Source organism: Sinocyclocheilus rhinocerous, unplaced genomic scaffold (assembly GCF_001515625.1).
Source record: "Sinocyclocheilus rhinocerous isolate Xijiao unplaced genomic scaffold, SAMN03320098_v1.1 scaffold494, whole genome shotgun sequence".
NCBI classification, from domain to species: Eukaryota; Metazoa; Chordata; class Actinopteri; order Cypriniformes; family Cyprinidae; genus Sinocyclocheilus; species Sinocyclocheilus rhinocerous.
This window is the reverse complement of record NW_015628684.1, coordinates 1,255,903-1,269,775: the sequence shown is the minus strand read 5'-3', so window position 1 is coordinate 1,269,775 and position 13,873 is coordinate 1,255,903. Positions and strand designations below refer to the sequence as shown.

The 13,873-nt window shown below is 35.8% G+C and overlaps 1 protein-coding gene across 2 annotated transcripts in view; it reads right to left on the bottom strand.

The window, feature by feature from the left end:
• Positions 1 to 3,848: 3,848 nt before the first annotated feature.
• LOC107738056 (kin of IRRE-like protein 1) overlaps positions 3,849 to 13,873 on the bottom strand; it is a 41,612-nt gene continuing 31,587 nt past the window's right edge. Inside the window, exons 8-15 of one of the 2 annotated variants that reach the window (XM_016549733.1) lie at positions 13,459 to 13,586; positions 12,978 to 13,104; positions 11,849 to 11,949; positions 10,132 to 10,348; positions 9,465 to 9,572; positions 8,381 to 8,508; positions 7,415 to 7,528; positions 3,849 to 5,564 (exon numbers count right to left, since the gene is read on the bottom strand). In XM_016549733.1, coding sequence (XP_016405219.1) covers positions 4,947 to 5,564; positions 7,415 to 7,528; positions 8,381 to 8,508; positions 9,465 to 9,572; positions 10,132 to 10,348; positions 11,849 to 11,949; positions 12,978 to 13,104; positions 13,459 to 13,586 — 1,541 coding nt within the window. In that variant the 3' untranslated portion in view covers positions 3,849 to 4,946. The remainder of the gene's footprint in view (positions 5,565 to 7,414; positions 7,529 to 8,380; positions 8,509 to 9,464; positions 9,573 to 10,131; positions 10,349 to 11,848; positions 11,950 to 12,977; positions 13,105 to 13,458; positions 13,587 to 13,873) is intronic. The other variant, XM_016549734.1, reaches the window with a different exon arrangement.

The window sequence follows — 13,873 nt, the reverse complement described above, 5'->3', positions numbered from 1 at the left end:
ACACACACAAAGGATAAATATGTACAGGTGTGCTATAGATAAAATACTGTAGAATATGAATAGAATAAAAAATAAAGTTGTAGGGATGTACTAGGATGTAAAGTGATAAATAGTATATAAGGAGAGTACAATGGGAGAACATTTAACTGTTCATGAGGTAGTTTGCCTATAGCCTATATATACAGTATATACACTGCCGTTCAAAAGTTTGATGTGTTAAATGGATAAAAAGTGATATTGTTAGAAAAGATTTCTATTTTGAATAAATTCTGTTCTTTTTAACTTTTTATTTTGTTTATGGAACACAGGTTCCAAAAAATATTAAGCAGCACAACAGTTTCAACACTGATAATAAATCAGAATAAGAATGATTTATAAAAGGATCATGTGACACTGAGGACTGGAGTAATGATGCTGAAAATTCAGTGCTGCGTCACAGAAATAAATTATATTTTTAAAGTATAATAAGATAGGAAACCAATATTAGACATTGCAATAATATTTAACAATATTACTGTTTTTTTCTGTATTTTTGATCAAATAAATGCAACATTGATGACTCCATTTATAAAAAAAAAATTCAAATCTAAAAGATATACCTCTGTGTGTGTGTGTGTGTGTGTGTGTGTGTGTATATATAATAGGCCTGTGTGTGTATCCCTTATTCTGTCCCTTATATTTCTATGAAAAACCACGATTGTCCCTTATTTTCCTTTTCTGAAGTTGGCAACCCTAGATCCAATAGTCTTTTTGAAGAATCGTTAAGACCGAAGAATCGATTGACCGTCATGAGCGAATCGTTCTTCTGAGCCGGTTCCTTTCAGTGTATCAAACGAATCGTACTGACTGATTCATTCGCGAATCGACTCTTGCGCTCAATTCACCGACTCAATGATCCGGTCACAGCGTGCTGTGCAGGTGCAATAAATACTGTGGTAAACATGGTATTATAGCATGATACATCCTTATTCAGCAAGGATGCATTCAATTGATGAAAAGTGACAGTAAAGACATTTATCATGTAACAAAATATTGTTATTATGGCTGTTATTTAGAATTTTCTATTTATCAATGAATCCTGAAAAATGTATCAGTTTCCACCAAAACACAGCACAGCTGTTTTAACTTCGATAACAATAATAGTAGTAAATGTTTATTGGGCCAAAAATCAGGAAATGGAATGATTTTTGAAGGATCATGTGGCATTGAAGATTTCTAAATACTCTGCTTTAACATTACAACAATAACTTACATTTTAAATGTATTTAAAAAGAAAACATTTATTTTAAATTGTAATAATAATAATATTTATTGTGTAGTGTATGTGCAGTGGACAGGTCCTTAAGGAACTTTCTCTAAAAACTGTATTAATATTGGGTCTATATTACTACTGTACATTCATGAAAATTGTATGCGTTCCCGTAAACAATAATGTTGTCATATTTTTCTCCCTATTTTACTGTTGCTGTCACCAATTTCTAATTAAACTAGTGCTAGGAAACATTTTCCCTAACCCAAGAATGAACAATAAACTGTATAAATACTGTATATAAACCACGCATTCAATACTTCATTGATTCTTAGAAAAACAGTGCTTTTATTTCTGATATACTGTGAAAAAATAATTACGTAACATTTTTAAAAAATATTGGAAAAAATCAAAGGGAAATAATAAAAAATCAATAACTTTTGTTGTACATCTGTCAAACATTTTTCAGCTACCAAGAACAGTACAGTAAGGTCAACGTTTAATTTCTAAGACACAATTATACAGGATACACTCCTACCAGCAGAAGAAAATATTGGAGCAGGAACGTGAGAGAAGTAAATGAACGGATTACATAAAGATTATCATATACTCGCACTCGCGCTCAATCGCACACACAAAAACACACATACCGTCATCTGCACGCACTCCTCTGGCCTTAAGCCGGTTTATAAAGTGAGGGAATATAAAAGTCATGTTTTCCTAAGGCCACTCTTTATTTTGTTAACTCCTTCATAAATTCCTTCTTCTCGTCTTCATGGAGCTTCAAGTTCTTAGATGGGATGGGGAATGCAAATACTGTCCAGTGGGTCACATGTCCCACAAGATATTCCCCAGGCCATCAATATAAAGGATGAGAGATTGGCAGCTCAAGCAGGTCATCAAGATGTTTCTGGATCCTCCTCCTTGGTATCGTAGTGGCTCCAACCAAGCTACCATCATCCTCTTTGTACTATACCGAGTCAGAAAGTACCATCGCTATGGTGTTTGTCAACCTTCTTCGCGCAATTGAAAACATAACAATACTGCATTTAAAGAGTGCATCACATTGGATGATGTAAAATAATACTTGAAGTCGGAATTACACATGGGAAAGTATTTACAAGGCTCGTTCGAAATGCGGACGAAGACGAAGACTAGTCGCAGAGAGCGAGTACCTCGCTGTTCAGAAGGATTGTCTTCATCCTCATGTTTCTCCGTTGTCATCATTGCTTTGATAATGGCATCCTTCAAAACCCGTTGAAGACAGTTCATAGCCAAAGACCATCTCTGGTCCCCGTAAGGTAGTTTTTCGTAATTGGCGGAAAATACTTTAAGTCGTTTGGCACAAATATCAGGTGTGTGTGTCTGTGTGAATAAGTGAGTGAAAGACTTTCCGATCTCAAACTTACATGAAAGTCCTACTAGCGTTTCGCTCCTCTGGGGAGCGAGACGTTAAAAACCACTCCAGACCTTTGACCTTAAATTAGTTCCAATTTGATCTTTAAGACGAATGTGATAGCAGCCTGATCTCAGATCAGTAAGGGTGAGTTTGGATACCTAAGGCTGGATCAGACCTTCTCTGCTGTTCCCAACCCTCAAAAAAAAGAAGAAGAAAAACTCTAGGTCACTCGTGACCGAATAAATTCGCAAACAACGATAACAAACAAATCTGCATATTTTCTTGTTCGTTGAGGTGAATATCACCCAAATAAAGACTGATACTCTAACGTTGAACCTTTGGTCCAGAATCACTTACAGAAATATGACAAAAAAAGAAGATTTTCGGTAATATTCGAAACATAGCGAGAGAACGCTCTAGCCTAGTGTGCAAATGAGAGATTACATATCGATTATGAGGGTAATCTAAGCTAGAATACTGGAATGCAGTGCAAACAATGACCCCACTACAAAAGCACCATGGAAAAGAGTGGGGCATTCCTATATATGAATATGTATATAGATTTATATATATATATATATTCCATGGTTCTGAACTATTTGTAGGATAGTGAACTAAAATGGCTGTCGCTGACCATGTCTGAAAACAGTTAAATGGCTTCCTCAACTATTCTCCATCACAATGTTGAAATTTAAAGGGTGCTTTTTTTTGCCAAAAAGTGCTTTTTTAAATCGATTTGGACCTTTCTGCGCAAATACAGCTGCTCTGCTAATGGATTGGTCACTGCACTGGAAGGCTAGTAACCTGTTTAACGAGGTAGCTCAGCAAGCTGGATAGCCAGGTAGATGCAGATTTACACACAAAATAATAAAGAATCATCTAGACTCAAAATACGTTGCTTTGGTCATCAAGAGTATTGTACGAGTATCGTGTGCTCTTCATTTCCTTTGTCGAATGCAGATCTTCATTTGAGAATGAATGGAAAAATAAAGATATTTGGATATTTTGTGACATAGGTAACCGTGTACAGTGGGGTCTATAAGCCTTCTTTTGTAATATTCTAATGTTTAATAATTTTCTAATAAATTGGCTCATTTTTTCAGTTGTTTGTGAATTACCAGATAAATATTAAGATTAAAAAAAATCTTAAAAAATGTAATTCTTTATAAAAATGGGAAAGGAGTTATATGATTTTATTAATTTATGTGACTTATCCAGGTCTAGAAATCACACTTTTAAAATTAGGCTGCCTTATACATTATCCATGTTTTTAAGGCAGCAAGAACCCTGGTTCTTCAAAGAAAAAAGGTTGTTTTCCCAATTTGTAGTAGTTGTATCATACTTTAATATTTGTTTTGTCTTATTTTAAATCATTTTCAGTCATCTTGAGACTCCTTGGAAGTCCCCTGGTTGAAAACCATTGCTTTACTATATTTAACACATTATTACAATATTTAAATCTATCATACAGGATTCTGCAGTTTGTCCAAAACATCTCCAGATTTTTCAACAGATGGTCCATGTAATCCAGCATGATTTAAGGAAGTTTCAAAGAGCATCTTGGGCTTTAATGAAAGCAAGAAAATCCTTTGTAAAAAGTTCTTCTCATGATCAAAATTTACTTTTGATTAGTGACCTATAATTGTGTAGAACCTTAAATATTTTGCTTCATTTAGCTTTTCCTGGTTTACATTTTTTATAATCCTGAAATTTTCGGTTTACGTCAAAATTTCAATGAAAAAATAATAATTTTGGTGGTCTCAGACTTTTGGACCCCACTGTATATTGTGCAATTTGTCATTAAATGCCCTTTAAACTGAGTTAAGCTTAAGGAGAGTTTGAAGTTGAAGAAGCCATTGAAGAGAATTCATACATGTACTGTATCTCACATGACCATCTCTGTCAGAGACCACTGTTAAACAGACTACAAGCCTATAAGAGGCACCCTTCATTTCTCAGGAATTACCTTTGTGATCATGCTTATTAAAAGCATTCAGGATTTAGTGAACGGTATAAAGATCTTAGATCTTTTCTAGACTCCAGTCTTTCTTGATTGTGACTTTCGCTTTCAGCTCCTGGAGCTGAGAAATGAACGTCAAGACGCTCCTGCCCTGCCTCCCATTCTCATTTCTCGGCCTCCGTTTACTCTGAGCTGCTCTTTGTTTGTTCACCCTCAGTCTTTATCTCCGTTTCATTCATTATTTCCGTCCTGTGTATCTGTGTGAGTGTGTGTACTTATATGGCCGATATCAGCATAACATCAGCGTAATTATGTTACGTACACGTGACGCTTCTCTTTTACACGTGTGTCTGCATCCTCTGTGTGTGTCGGTGGGAATAATCGGAATGCTGGGAGGTGTAGGAGAACCGTGTGGAACTGCCGTATTTCCCAAGTCCAGTCTCTGGGGTTCCGGTTCCGCCTCCTGCGCCGACGCTCGGCCCGACTCCGTACAGCTCATACGCCGGCCCGCCTTCTAACGGGGCGAGGCTAGGCGGACCAAAACCCATCCGAAATGTTGGATAGTGCGGGTAGCCATAATTTTCGTATCCGAGCTGAGCGGTAGAGTCCAAGAGGCTGCATTCAGCAGTGAAGTCGCTAGTCTGTGGGCCAGAACTGGGCGGAGGCTGCTGGGACTGTCCGGCGCGGGTGAACGTGTTGAATTGGGCGTAGCTGTTGTGCGAGAGTCTAGAAGGAGGGCGAGGGTCGTAGCAACCTACTCGGGACCCCGGAGCCAAGCTGCTCGGTGTTCCCGGGCCTGCCGTAGCTCCGGGAGTTCCTGAGCTACTGCTCACAACGGCCGTGGCGCCCCCTGGCTGTCCGGAGGTGCGATAGTCTGAGTAGTGCATGGATCTGGAAGTGGGACGTCCCTCATCATGGGTGGAAGCTCGCACGTTGTAGTAGCCGTTTGTCGGGTCCTGCAAAAGACAACAGGCATGTTCAGTGTAGCTCATATGTGAACACTCGATTTTAAGTACCTTTTGTACATTTTTTATTCTCTTTCACAATAAGGCAAAACATGCATTGTGGTAATACTGTTGGTGTTTTATGATAAATGCTACATTCTAGAGGTGGAACTAAAGATGCATTCAATTAATCAAAAGTGACTGTAAAGACTTTTACATTGTTACAAATTGTTTCAAATAAATGCGGTTCTTTTGAACTTTCTATTCATCAAAGAATCCTAAAAAAAAATGTATCACGGTTTTCACACAAATATATTAAGCAGCACATCTGGTTTAAAAATGTATAATAATAATGAATGAATGTTACTTGAGCACCAAATCAGTATAATAGAATGATTTCTGAAGCATCATGTGACACTGAAGACAGGTATTGTAATAATGTAGACTAGTAATGGCTATTGAAAATTCAGCTTTTTAAAAAAAACACAGCAGTGTCACATTTTGGAAATATTTTTCCCATTCATTTTCTCCATAGGGATTTAAAAAAATTTTACAATAAAGAGTTTTAAGCTATGAAGCGATCCTTCATGAATAACATTGCAAGCTTAAATTTGAAACAAAAAGCATTTGAAAATTAGGGAAAAAATATATATGACTTTCTTGACTGTCATAAAATAATTTATTAACTTTATTATGGAATAAACTACTTATACAAAGCATTGCAAATAATATTCAGACAAACCCGATTTTACTGTACATTATTAACTGAACTAACTGTACACTACATTATAGACCTTTTATTATAAATATAACATACCATATATTTAAATTTTATAGCAAAATATTCATGCAGAAATATTAGGGAGACTTGATTATTATCTATTATACTCTGATTGGCGGGTTTAATATTATTGGTAGTCAAGTTCTTCACAGGGAATTCGACAAATTACCAAGTTTTATTTAAAAAGGAAGTTAAAAATCACACTTATGGATTCTACAGCAGCATATCCCAACCAAAAACAATCTTGGACCTAATGCTTGGTCTTTTAAGAAAGGTTAATAGGATAATTTTCCTGCAGAGAAATGAATAGGATTTTTACACATGGGACCCGACTGCTGAGGTCTATAGAAGCTGCATGCATTAGTAAAACAAAGTACAGGTCATATATCGCTTATATTAGTATGTGCAGAGGTATCGGTGTGTCTGTTCACCTTGAGCTCGTAGTCCTGGCGCGTGTCCAGCGTGTCACTGCGTAACTCCTGTTTGAGGTCAATGTCATCTTTAAAAGGCTGGGAGGAGGGAGAGAGGGTCACAGAAGGTAAAAACTAAACCATAAACGACAAGAGAGCAACCAAGAGGGGGAGAGAGATGCAACGTAAGAGGGGAGGAAAACCAACAGGAGAGAAGAGGAGGAGAAGAGAAGGAGGATATAAAGGAAGAGAGGGAGGTTGAGAGAGAAAAAGGATTAATTTTACAGCTTTGGAAATGTTATTTAAGAGGAAATACATTAGAGGAAGATGATTAGTAATTCATTTTTGTAAAAGAAGTGGCTTTGTTATGTGTTAGGCAAGTTTAGGAAATTTAGTACTGAAAGCATTGTGTAACACAAGTGTTAGTGAAATAATATTGAATAATTTTAGGGACAATTTGTTCACAGATCAAATCCTGTGGTCGATAATTGTGCATTTCAGTGTTATCAATTAATTAGTGTTAATGTTAATAATAAAAAAAAAAGCATTTCAGTGCTGTTGTATCATCTCGACTGCTGAGGTCTATAGAAGCTGCATGCATTAGTAAAACAAAGTACAGGTCATATATCGCTTATATTAGTATGTGCAGAGGTATCGGTGTGTCTGTTCACCTTGAGCTCGTAGTCCTGGCGCGTGTCCAGCGTGTCACTGCGTAACTCCTGTTTGAGGTCAATGTCATCTTTAAAAGGCTGGGAGGAGGGAGAGAGGGTCACAGAAGGTAAAAACTAAACCATAAACGACAAGAGAGCAACCAAGAGGGGGAGAGAGATGCAACGTAAGAGGGGAGGAAAACCAACAGGAGAGAAGAGGAGGAGAAGAGAAGGAGGATATAAAGGAAGAGAGGGAGGTTGAGAGAGAAAAAGGATTAATTTTACAGCTTTGGAAATGTTATTTAAGAGGAAATACATTAGAGGAAGATGATTAGTAATTCATTTTTGTAAAAGATAGAAGTGGCTTTGTTATGGTGTTAGGCAAGTTTAGGAAATTTAGTACTGAAAGCATTGTGTAACACAAGTGTTAGTGAAATAATATTGAATAATTTTAGGGACAATTTGTTCACAGATCAAATCCTGTGGTCGATAATTGTGCATTTCAGTGTTATCAATTAATTAGTGTTAATGTTAATAATAAAAAAAAAAGCATTTCAGTGCTGTTGTATCATCTTCAGAAGATTCACAAGACAAGGCAATCACCACTGGCAAAAGACACAACATTACATCAAGATTCATTTTCACTTAATATTAGCACAGTAATATTAATAATTACAAATATTAATTTAATTAACCATATAAATGATCAAAATGTACAAAATGTACAAAATAGTCCAGAATACATTATACATTATAATACTGTGAACAAAACTCAGCTAAACCAAACTGTTCATGAGTTTTAACTCGGCTAATCTCAACAAAATGTTTAATGCAATACTGAATAATTAGAAAAAATGTTTGTTTTCAGGATCAGTAATATTTAATGTTAAATAATTCAAGTATTATGTTTGGTGTTAAAAGCTTCAAGTCTCAAAGTCCCTCTACTATCCTTCAGTTATTGCTGTGTGTGTTGTCAAAATTACTCACAGAGTACATGGCCTTAACCATGCGTGTTGCCGTGGAGACGCTCCCCGAGTCTTCCTCCAGACTGTGGGTCTCTTTGTTTATGGTCTCTACCTTGATATCTGGCTTGCCGAGCGTGACCCCTCGACGACCTGGAGAGCAAACATCTGATTCATCACCGCCCTGAGCATGCTTTTTGAAGTGTTTGTGGCTATTATTGATGTTCGTAAATATTGCTAAATATGCCCTTGGGTTTTGTGAGCATTTAGAGTTATACTTCAAGTATACGTAAAAGTATACTTTTATATACTAGAAAGTGGGCCAATTTAGTCCCAAGGAGTATTGAAATAGTACACTTACAAGTATACTACTAGTACACTGATATTTGTATACTTACTACATAAAGGGACATAGAAGTATACTACTTTTTGGTAAGGGCACTTTTACTTCTACACTCTCAAAGACAAACTTTGCATGTCGCCGTTTGAAGGACTCACTACTTCAGATTACTGTTGGGTTAAATTAGGTGATGTTTACACAGCTCACTAGACAGGCTGAGAAATTATTTTAATAAGAAATGTATAAAAAAATACTTTTAATAATATAGTTAAATAATTTACATTACTGTTTTTTGAAGTTTTAATCCCAGAAGGATGCGTTAAATTAAAAGACATTACAATCAACAATGACTATAAAATTTCAAATTATTCAGTGCTGTTTTTTAAACTTTCTATCTATCAAAGAATATACTTATGTGTGGTTAACATTAATAATAATAAGAAATGTTTCTAGAGCTCCAAATCTTATTAGTATGATTTCTGAAGGATCATGTGGAGCTGAAGACTGGAGTAATGATTCTGAAAATGTAAGTAAATGACATTTTAGCAAATACATAAAAATAGGAAGTTGTTTTAAATTGTAATAACATTTCACAATGTTCCTGTATTTGTAATGAGCACTCTTTCAAAAACATTTAAAACATTTTGCTAACCTCAAACTTTTGAACTGTACAATATAATTAATCATTTTAAATACCTAATCATTGTGAAAAGAAATTAAGAACAAAAAAACTCAGTGTTATTTGTATCAGTGATCTTTGATAACTTACTTCCTTTGCGTTGCCGATACAAAAACAGCACTAATGCTAGTAAACACAGGATAAGCAGAATCGAACAGCCGACGGTGCCTCCTGCAATGATCCCGACCGGCACTATTTCTATGCCAATGAAAAAGACAAAGAGAAAGAGAAGCACCACGATGCATTTTTTATTTTTAGACAGAAAAGGATAGATATGAAGGCAAAAGGAAAGAGGGAATGTTATCGTGATATGATGCAGACCAGACTCAATGTGTGCCATGAACATGTGCATTAACCATTGCACTGTGGCTTTAACGTAGCAGTATAAATGTACTCACAAACTGTATATTAAATAGAGAGAGTACTCCTAACCTGAGTTGATGTGACCCGAAGCAGATTTAGGTGATTCCATTCAAGCTATTTATTATTGAAGACTGTGCTCTTTTACTTTCAGTAGAGCACTCTACTGTACTCTAAAGATGACGCAGTATACAGTGAATTTTTGAAGACATGAACTGTACAAAGTTTCATGACTAATGGACTAAACTGTACCTTATATAAAAAACACTTTCTTTGTTTGATGCCAGATTGACCACACATATGATTTCAAGATCGCAACTTCAATATAACTGAAAATCACATGATTGTCCTTATTTAGAAGTATTATATATGTGCACATGCAGGCACATATCCTCACCGGTCTCTTCCAGGGTGATGATCATGGTCCCAGGTCCGAATGAATTCCACGCGGTGCAGTTGTATGTGGACTGGAAGTCTGACTCCATGACGTTGTTGATGGTGAGGGTGGACAGCACTGCACTGCCCTGTGTGGTCAGTTTGCTCTGTTCTACTGTGTATCGTTCTGATAGGGTCCCCTTCTCTTTTTCCCACACATTTTCCTTCCATGCCCACACCTGGGACAAACACACAACAAACAAACACATGGTGTGAGAGATCACTCACATGGACTTCACATAAATCTCCAGTATGTGTCAGCGATGGGATGAATTTTGGGAAATCTGCAGGAAGAAAGGCGCAGGTTCAAGACGACACCGATAATTATTCTCTCTCTTTATATAAATAAATAAATAATTATATATGCTTAAATCCTCAAAGTCCCAAAGGATCTGTTTATTTGCAGAAAATATACAACAATCTTTATTTGGATCCACAAAATGCTTCAGTCACTTGTCTTCCTGGGCTCCACATGAAAATATAAAAATACATAAAAAATATAAAACAATTTATAATATAACAATAATAATAAAAACATACTGTAGTGTTTTTTTTTTCATATTTCAATTTCATTTTCATCTTCAGACACTGCACAATGGAGTAATGGCTGCCGAAAATTCATCTTTGCCATCACAGAACTAAATAAATTACATTTTAAAATATTCAAATAGAAACCAATTATTTCAATAACTTTACAGCTTCTACTGTATTTTTGATCAAATAAATGCAGACTTCTTTTAAAAACATGAAAAAAATTATTTCAAACTTTTGACTGTTATAATTTTGTACATATAAAAGAATGAAATTTCCAAAGGAAAATAATTTAAATTCTATCAAGTAATGGCTGAGAAATAAATAGTATAAAATTAAACTAAAAAAATCTGCCGTTGCAGGTCCTGCAAGAAGCAAATGGACCAAAAATAATACCGTATATCAGTACATTTCATACAGGAGTGAAAAAAGAAATCCTTTATAAATATTTAGGATTTAAAAAGCATAAGTGCATAAAATGCACCTGAACTGTATCTGCTTCACATTGCCCGCATGAACACATATTTCACACCGGCAATGGAATAAATGGCCTTTCCGTGCTGAAACACGGGGTTGGATAATGGTGAGAAAGCACCAGTTCTCCTTTCAAAACCACTAAAACTGTTGTATTATTCATGCAGAGCTGTGAGAATATTTAAAAATGCATACCTCCACATGTTCATGGTAAGCTTCCATTTACCTCACAAACCAAGACATTTGAAAAGGCTGCGCGGCATTAAAAGAACGACTTCTCTGTTCCCATATTTCATATTTCATAAATCTCATCCTGGAGATGCATCAGGACTGAGCTGCGCGTCATTTTAAATTAGAATCACTTGTAGTTCAGAGAAGGGATGTGTCATATATGCAGCTACAGCAGAACCATCTACAGCAGAGAGTGTTACTTTGGGCTCAGGCCTAGTTTGAGTTAGTCTTAAACTAAAAACTCAAGAAACTGGTTTAAGGTGAGTTCATCTGCTTTCTCAGGCTAAAATTACATTTTGAAACCAGCTTTCCCATGGGTATCCAGATGGTGAATAATAAGAAAAGGGTAAAGTATCAGTTATTAGAATTGATTAGAAATCTTTATGTACATTTCTGTGGAAAGTAGCATGAATGTAAATGCAAGTAATTGTAATGTAACTTACGATCTTGTCAGGAGGAGGGGTGCTGGCAATGTAACACTTGACTTCCCCTCTCTCCCCTCGAACTGCATACTGGACCGGTTCGCTTGAGATGATGGGTGGACCTGCACAAAAAACAGTCCAAAACAAAAAGCATAAACAACAGAAACTATATTATCAGTAAAACTGCTTAAAACATATACTATTATGTAGTTGATATTGGTGGATACTGGTTTTGCTTTAGGCAGTGTTATTTTAATATCACTGAGATGCTTTTATAGTTTTTAATATTTTGAATTAGCTTTTATATTTTCTGTTTTAATTTCATTATTAGTTTGGTTTATTTATTATTTATTTTTTTATGTCTATATAGTGTTTATTTATTTTTTTAGATTTAATTATTTTAATACATTGTTAAGCTAAATGTTGCCTTGACCGTTTTTTTTATATTTTATTTTATTTTAGTTGACTACAGTTTTAGTTGATCTGTAGTTGTAGTTTTTTGTTGACCTGGCTTTATGACCCAGAACTGAATTTGAATGTACAAAAAAACCAACAACAACAACTATACACTGAAATGTATTGATATCATACTTTCTATTCTCATAAAGGGATGTCACACAGCCTCTCTAAGCTGCCATCTGCCTTATTTGGTTATAGCTTCTACCAAATGACAGATGAATTTCCACCAAAATACTGTTTGAGGATGCATGAACTTTGACATCACCAAGAAATGTGTTGTCTCTTCCCTTTTAAATCTTGGTAAGATTATTTATTATGTTATTTTAACTAAATACAATTATACTATTAGTTGCATTTCATTATTTGCATTTAACATGCTTTTTCCCCTATAGAGATTGTGGCCCAACAGTTGGGTCAATGACAGTGATGGTAAAATCATCTGCTCAAATCGAACCCTTGCCAAAAGTAACAAAATATAGGTCCGGGTCGCTAAAGACCCGAATATGTAATAATGATTGGCGAAACATCCATGCATTTAAGGGTTAACTAGTAACTAAATCAAAGCTTGATTAATCACTAAACGCAGAACTCACAATGAGCTAAATATTGATAAAAAACCTTGAAAGCTGCATGGTTTTAAAAAAGTGTTTTATCATTTCTTAGTACAACAGGATAAAAGAGCTGTACTGACCGTTGACGGTGAGTGTGACCTCTGTCTCGCCGACTCCGATCCTAGGCACGATGGCCTTACACACATACTGACCAGCATCTGCCTGACTAACGGACTTCAGATAGAGCTGGTTATTATTACTCAAAACCTGTGCATTAGACAGGGAGAGAGACAGAGGGAGGGAAAAAAGATGCTGTAAAACCTGTTCACTGTAGACATTATCTAAAAAGAAACAAATGGAACGAAGGATTTGCAGCTTCAACATCAAAACACAGTTGGAAGATAAATATGGAAGACAAGCAGAGCCAGGAAAAGAAGGACACATATGGAGAACACTCACTGAAGAGAGATAAAGTCAGAGGGAAAATGTCATAGTCAGACAAAAAAGTAAACTGTAGAGAAAAAATGGATAGCCTATATCTTAGTAAGAGAGAAGAACGAAAGAACTGAACACGTAATAGGAAGTAGCTTTTACTCAACAGATCCACAGGCATATGCTCACCATGCTTGAACCCTTTTTTGTCCAGGTTAGTGTGAGGGGAGGATTTCCCGCCCACTTGCAATTTAAAGTGACGTCCGAGTCTACATCCACCGTTACTGGTTTAGGCTCGACAACCAGGATAGGGCCAACTGCATGAAACAGAGATTAAAATAGGTCAGGTTTTTGCATTTAATATGATTATTTATATGACAACTATGATTAGTAGCTCCCTACACTGACAAATTCAACAAGAGATGTAGGTAGATAGATAGATAGATAGATAGATAGATAGGCAAAGGGATAAATAAAGGGATAGACAGACAGACAAACAGACAGATAGATAGATAGATAGATAGATAGATAGGCAAAGGGATAGATAGATAGATAGACAGACAGACAAACAGACAGATAGATAGATAGATAGATAGATAGATAG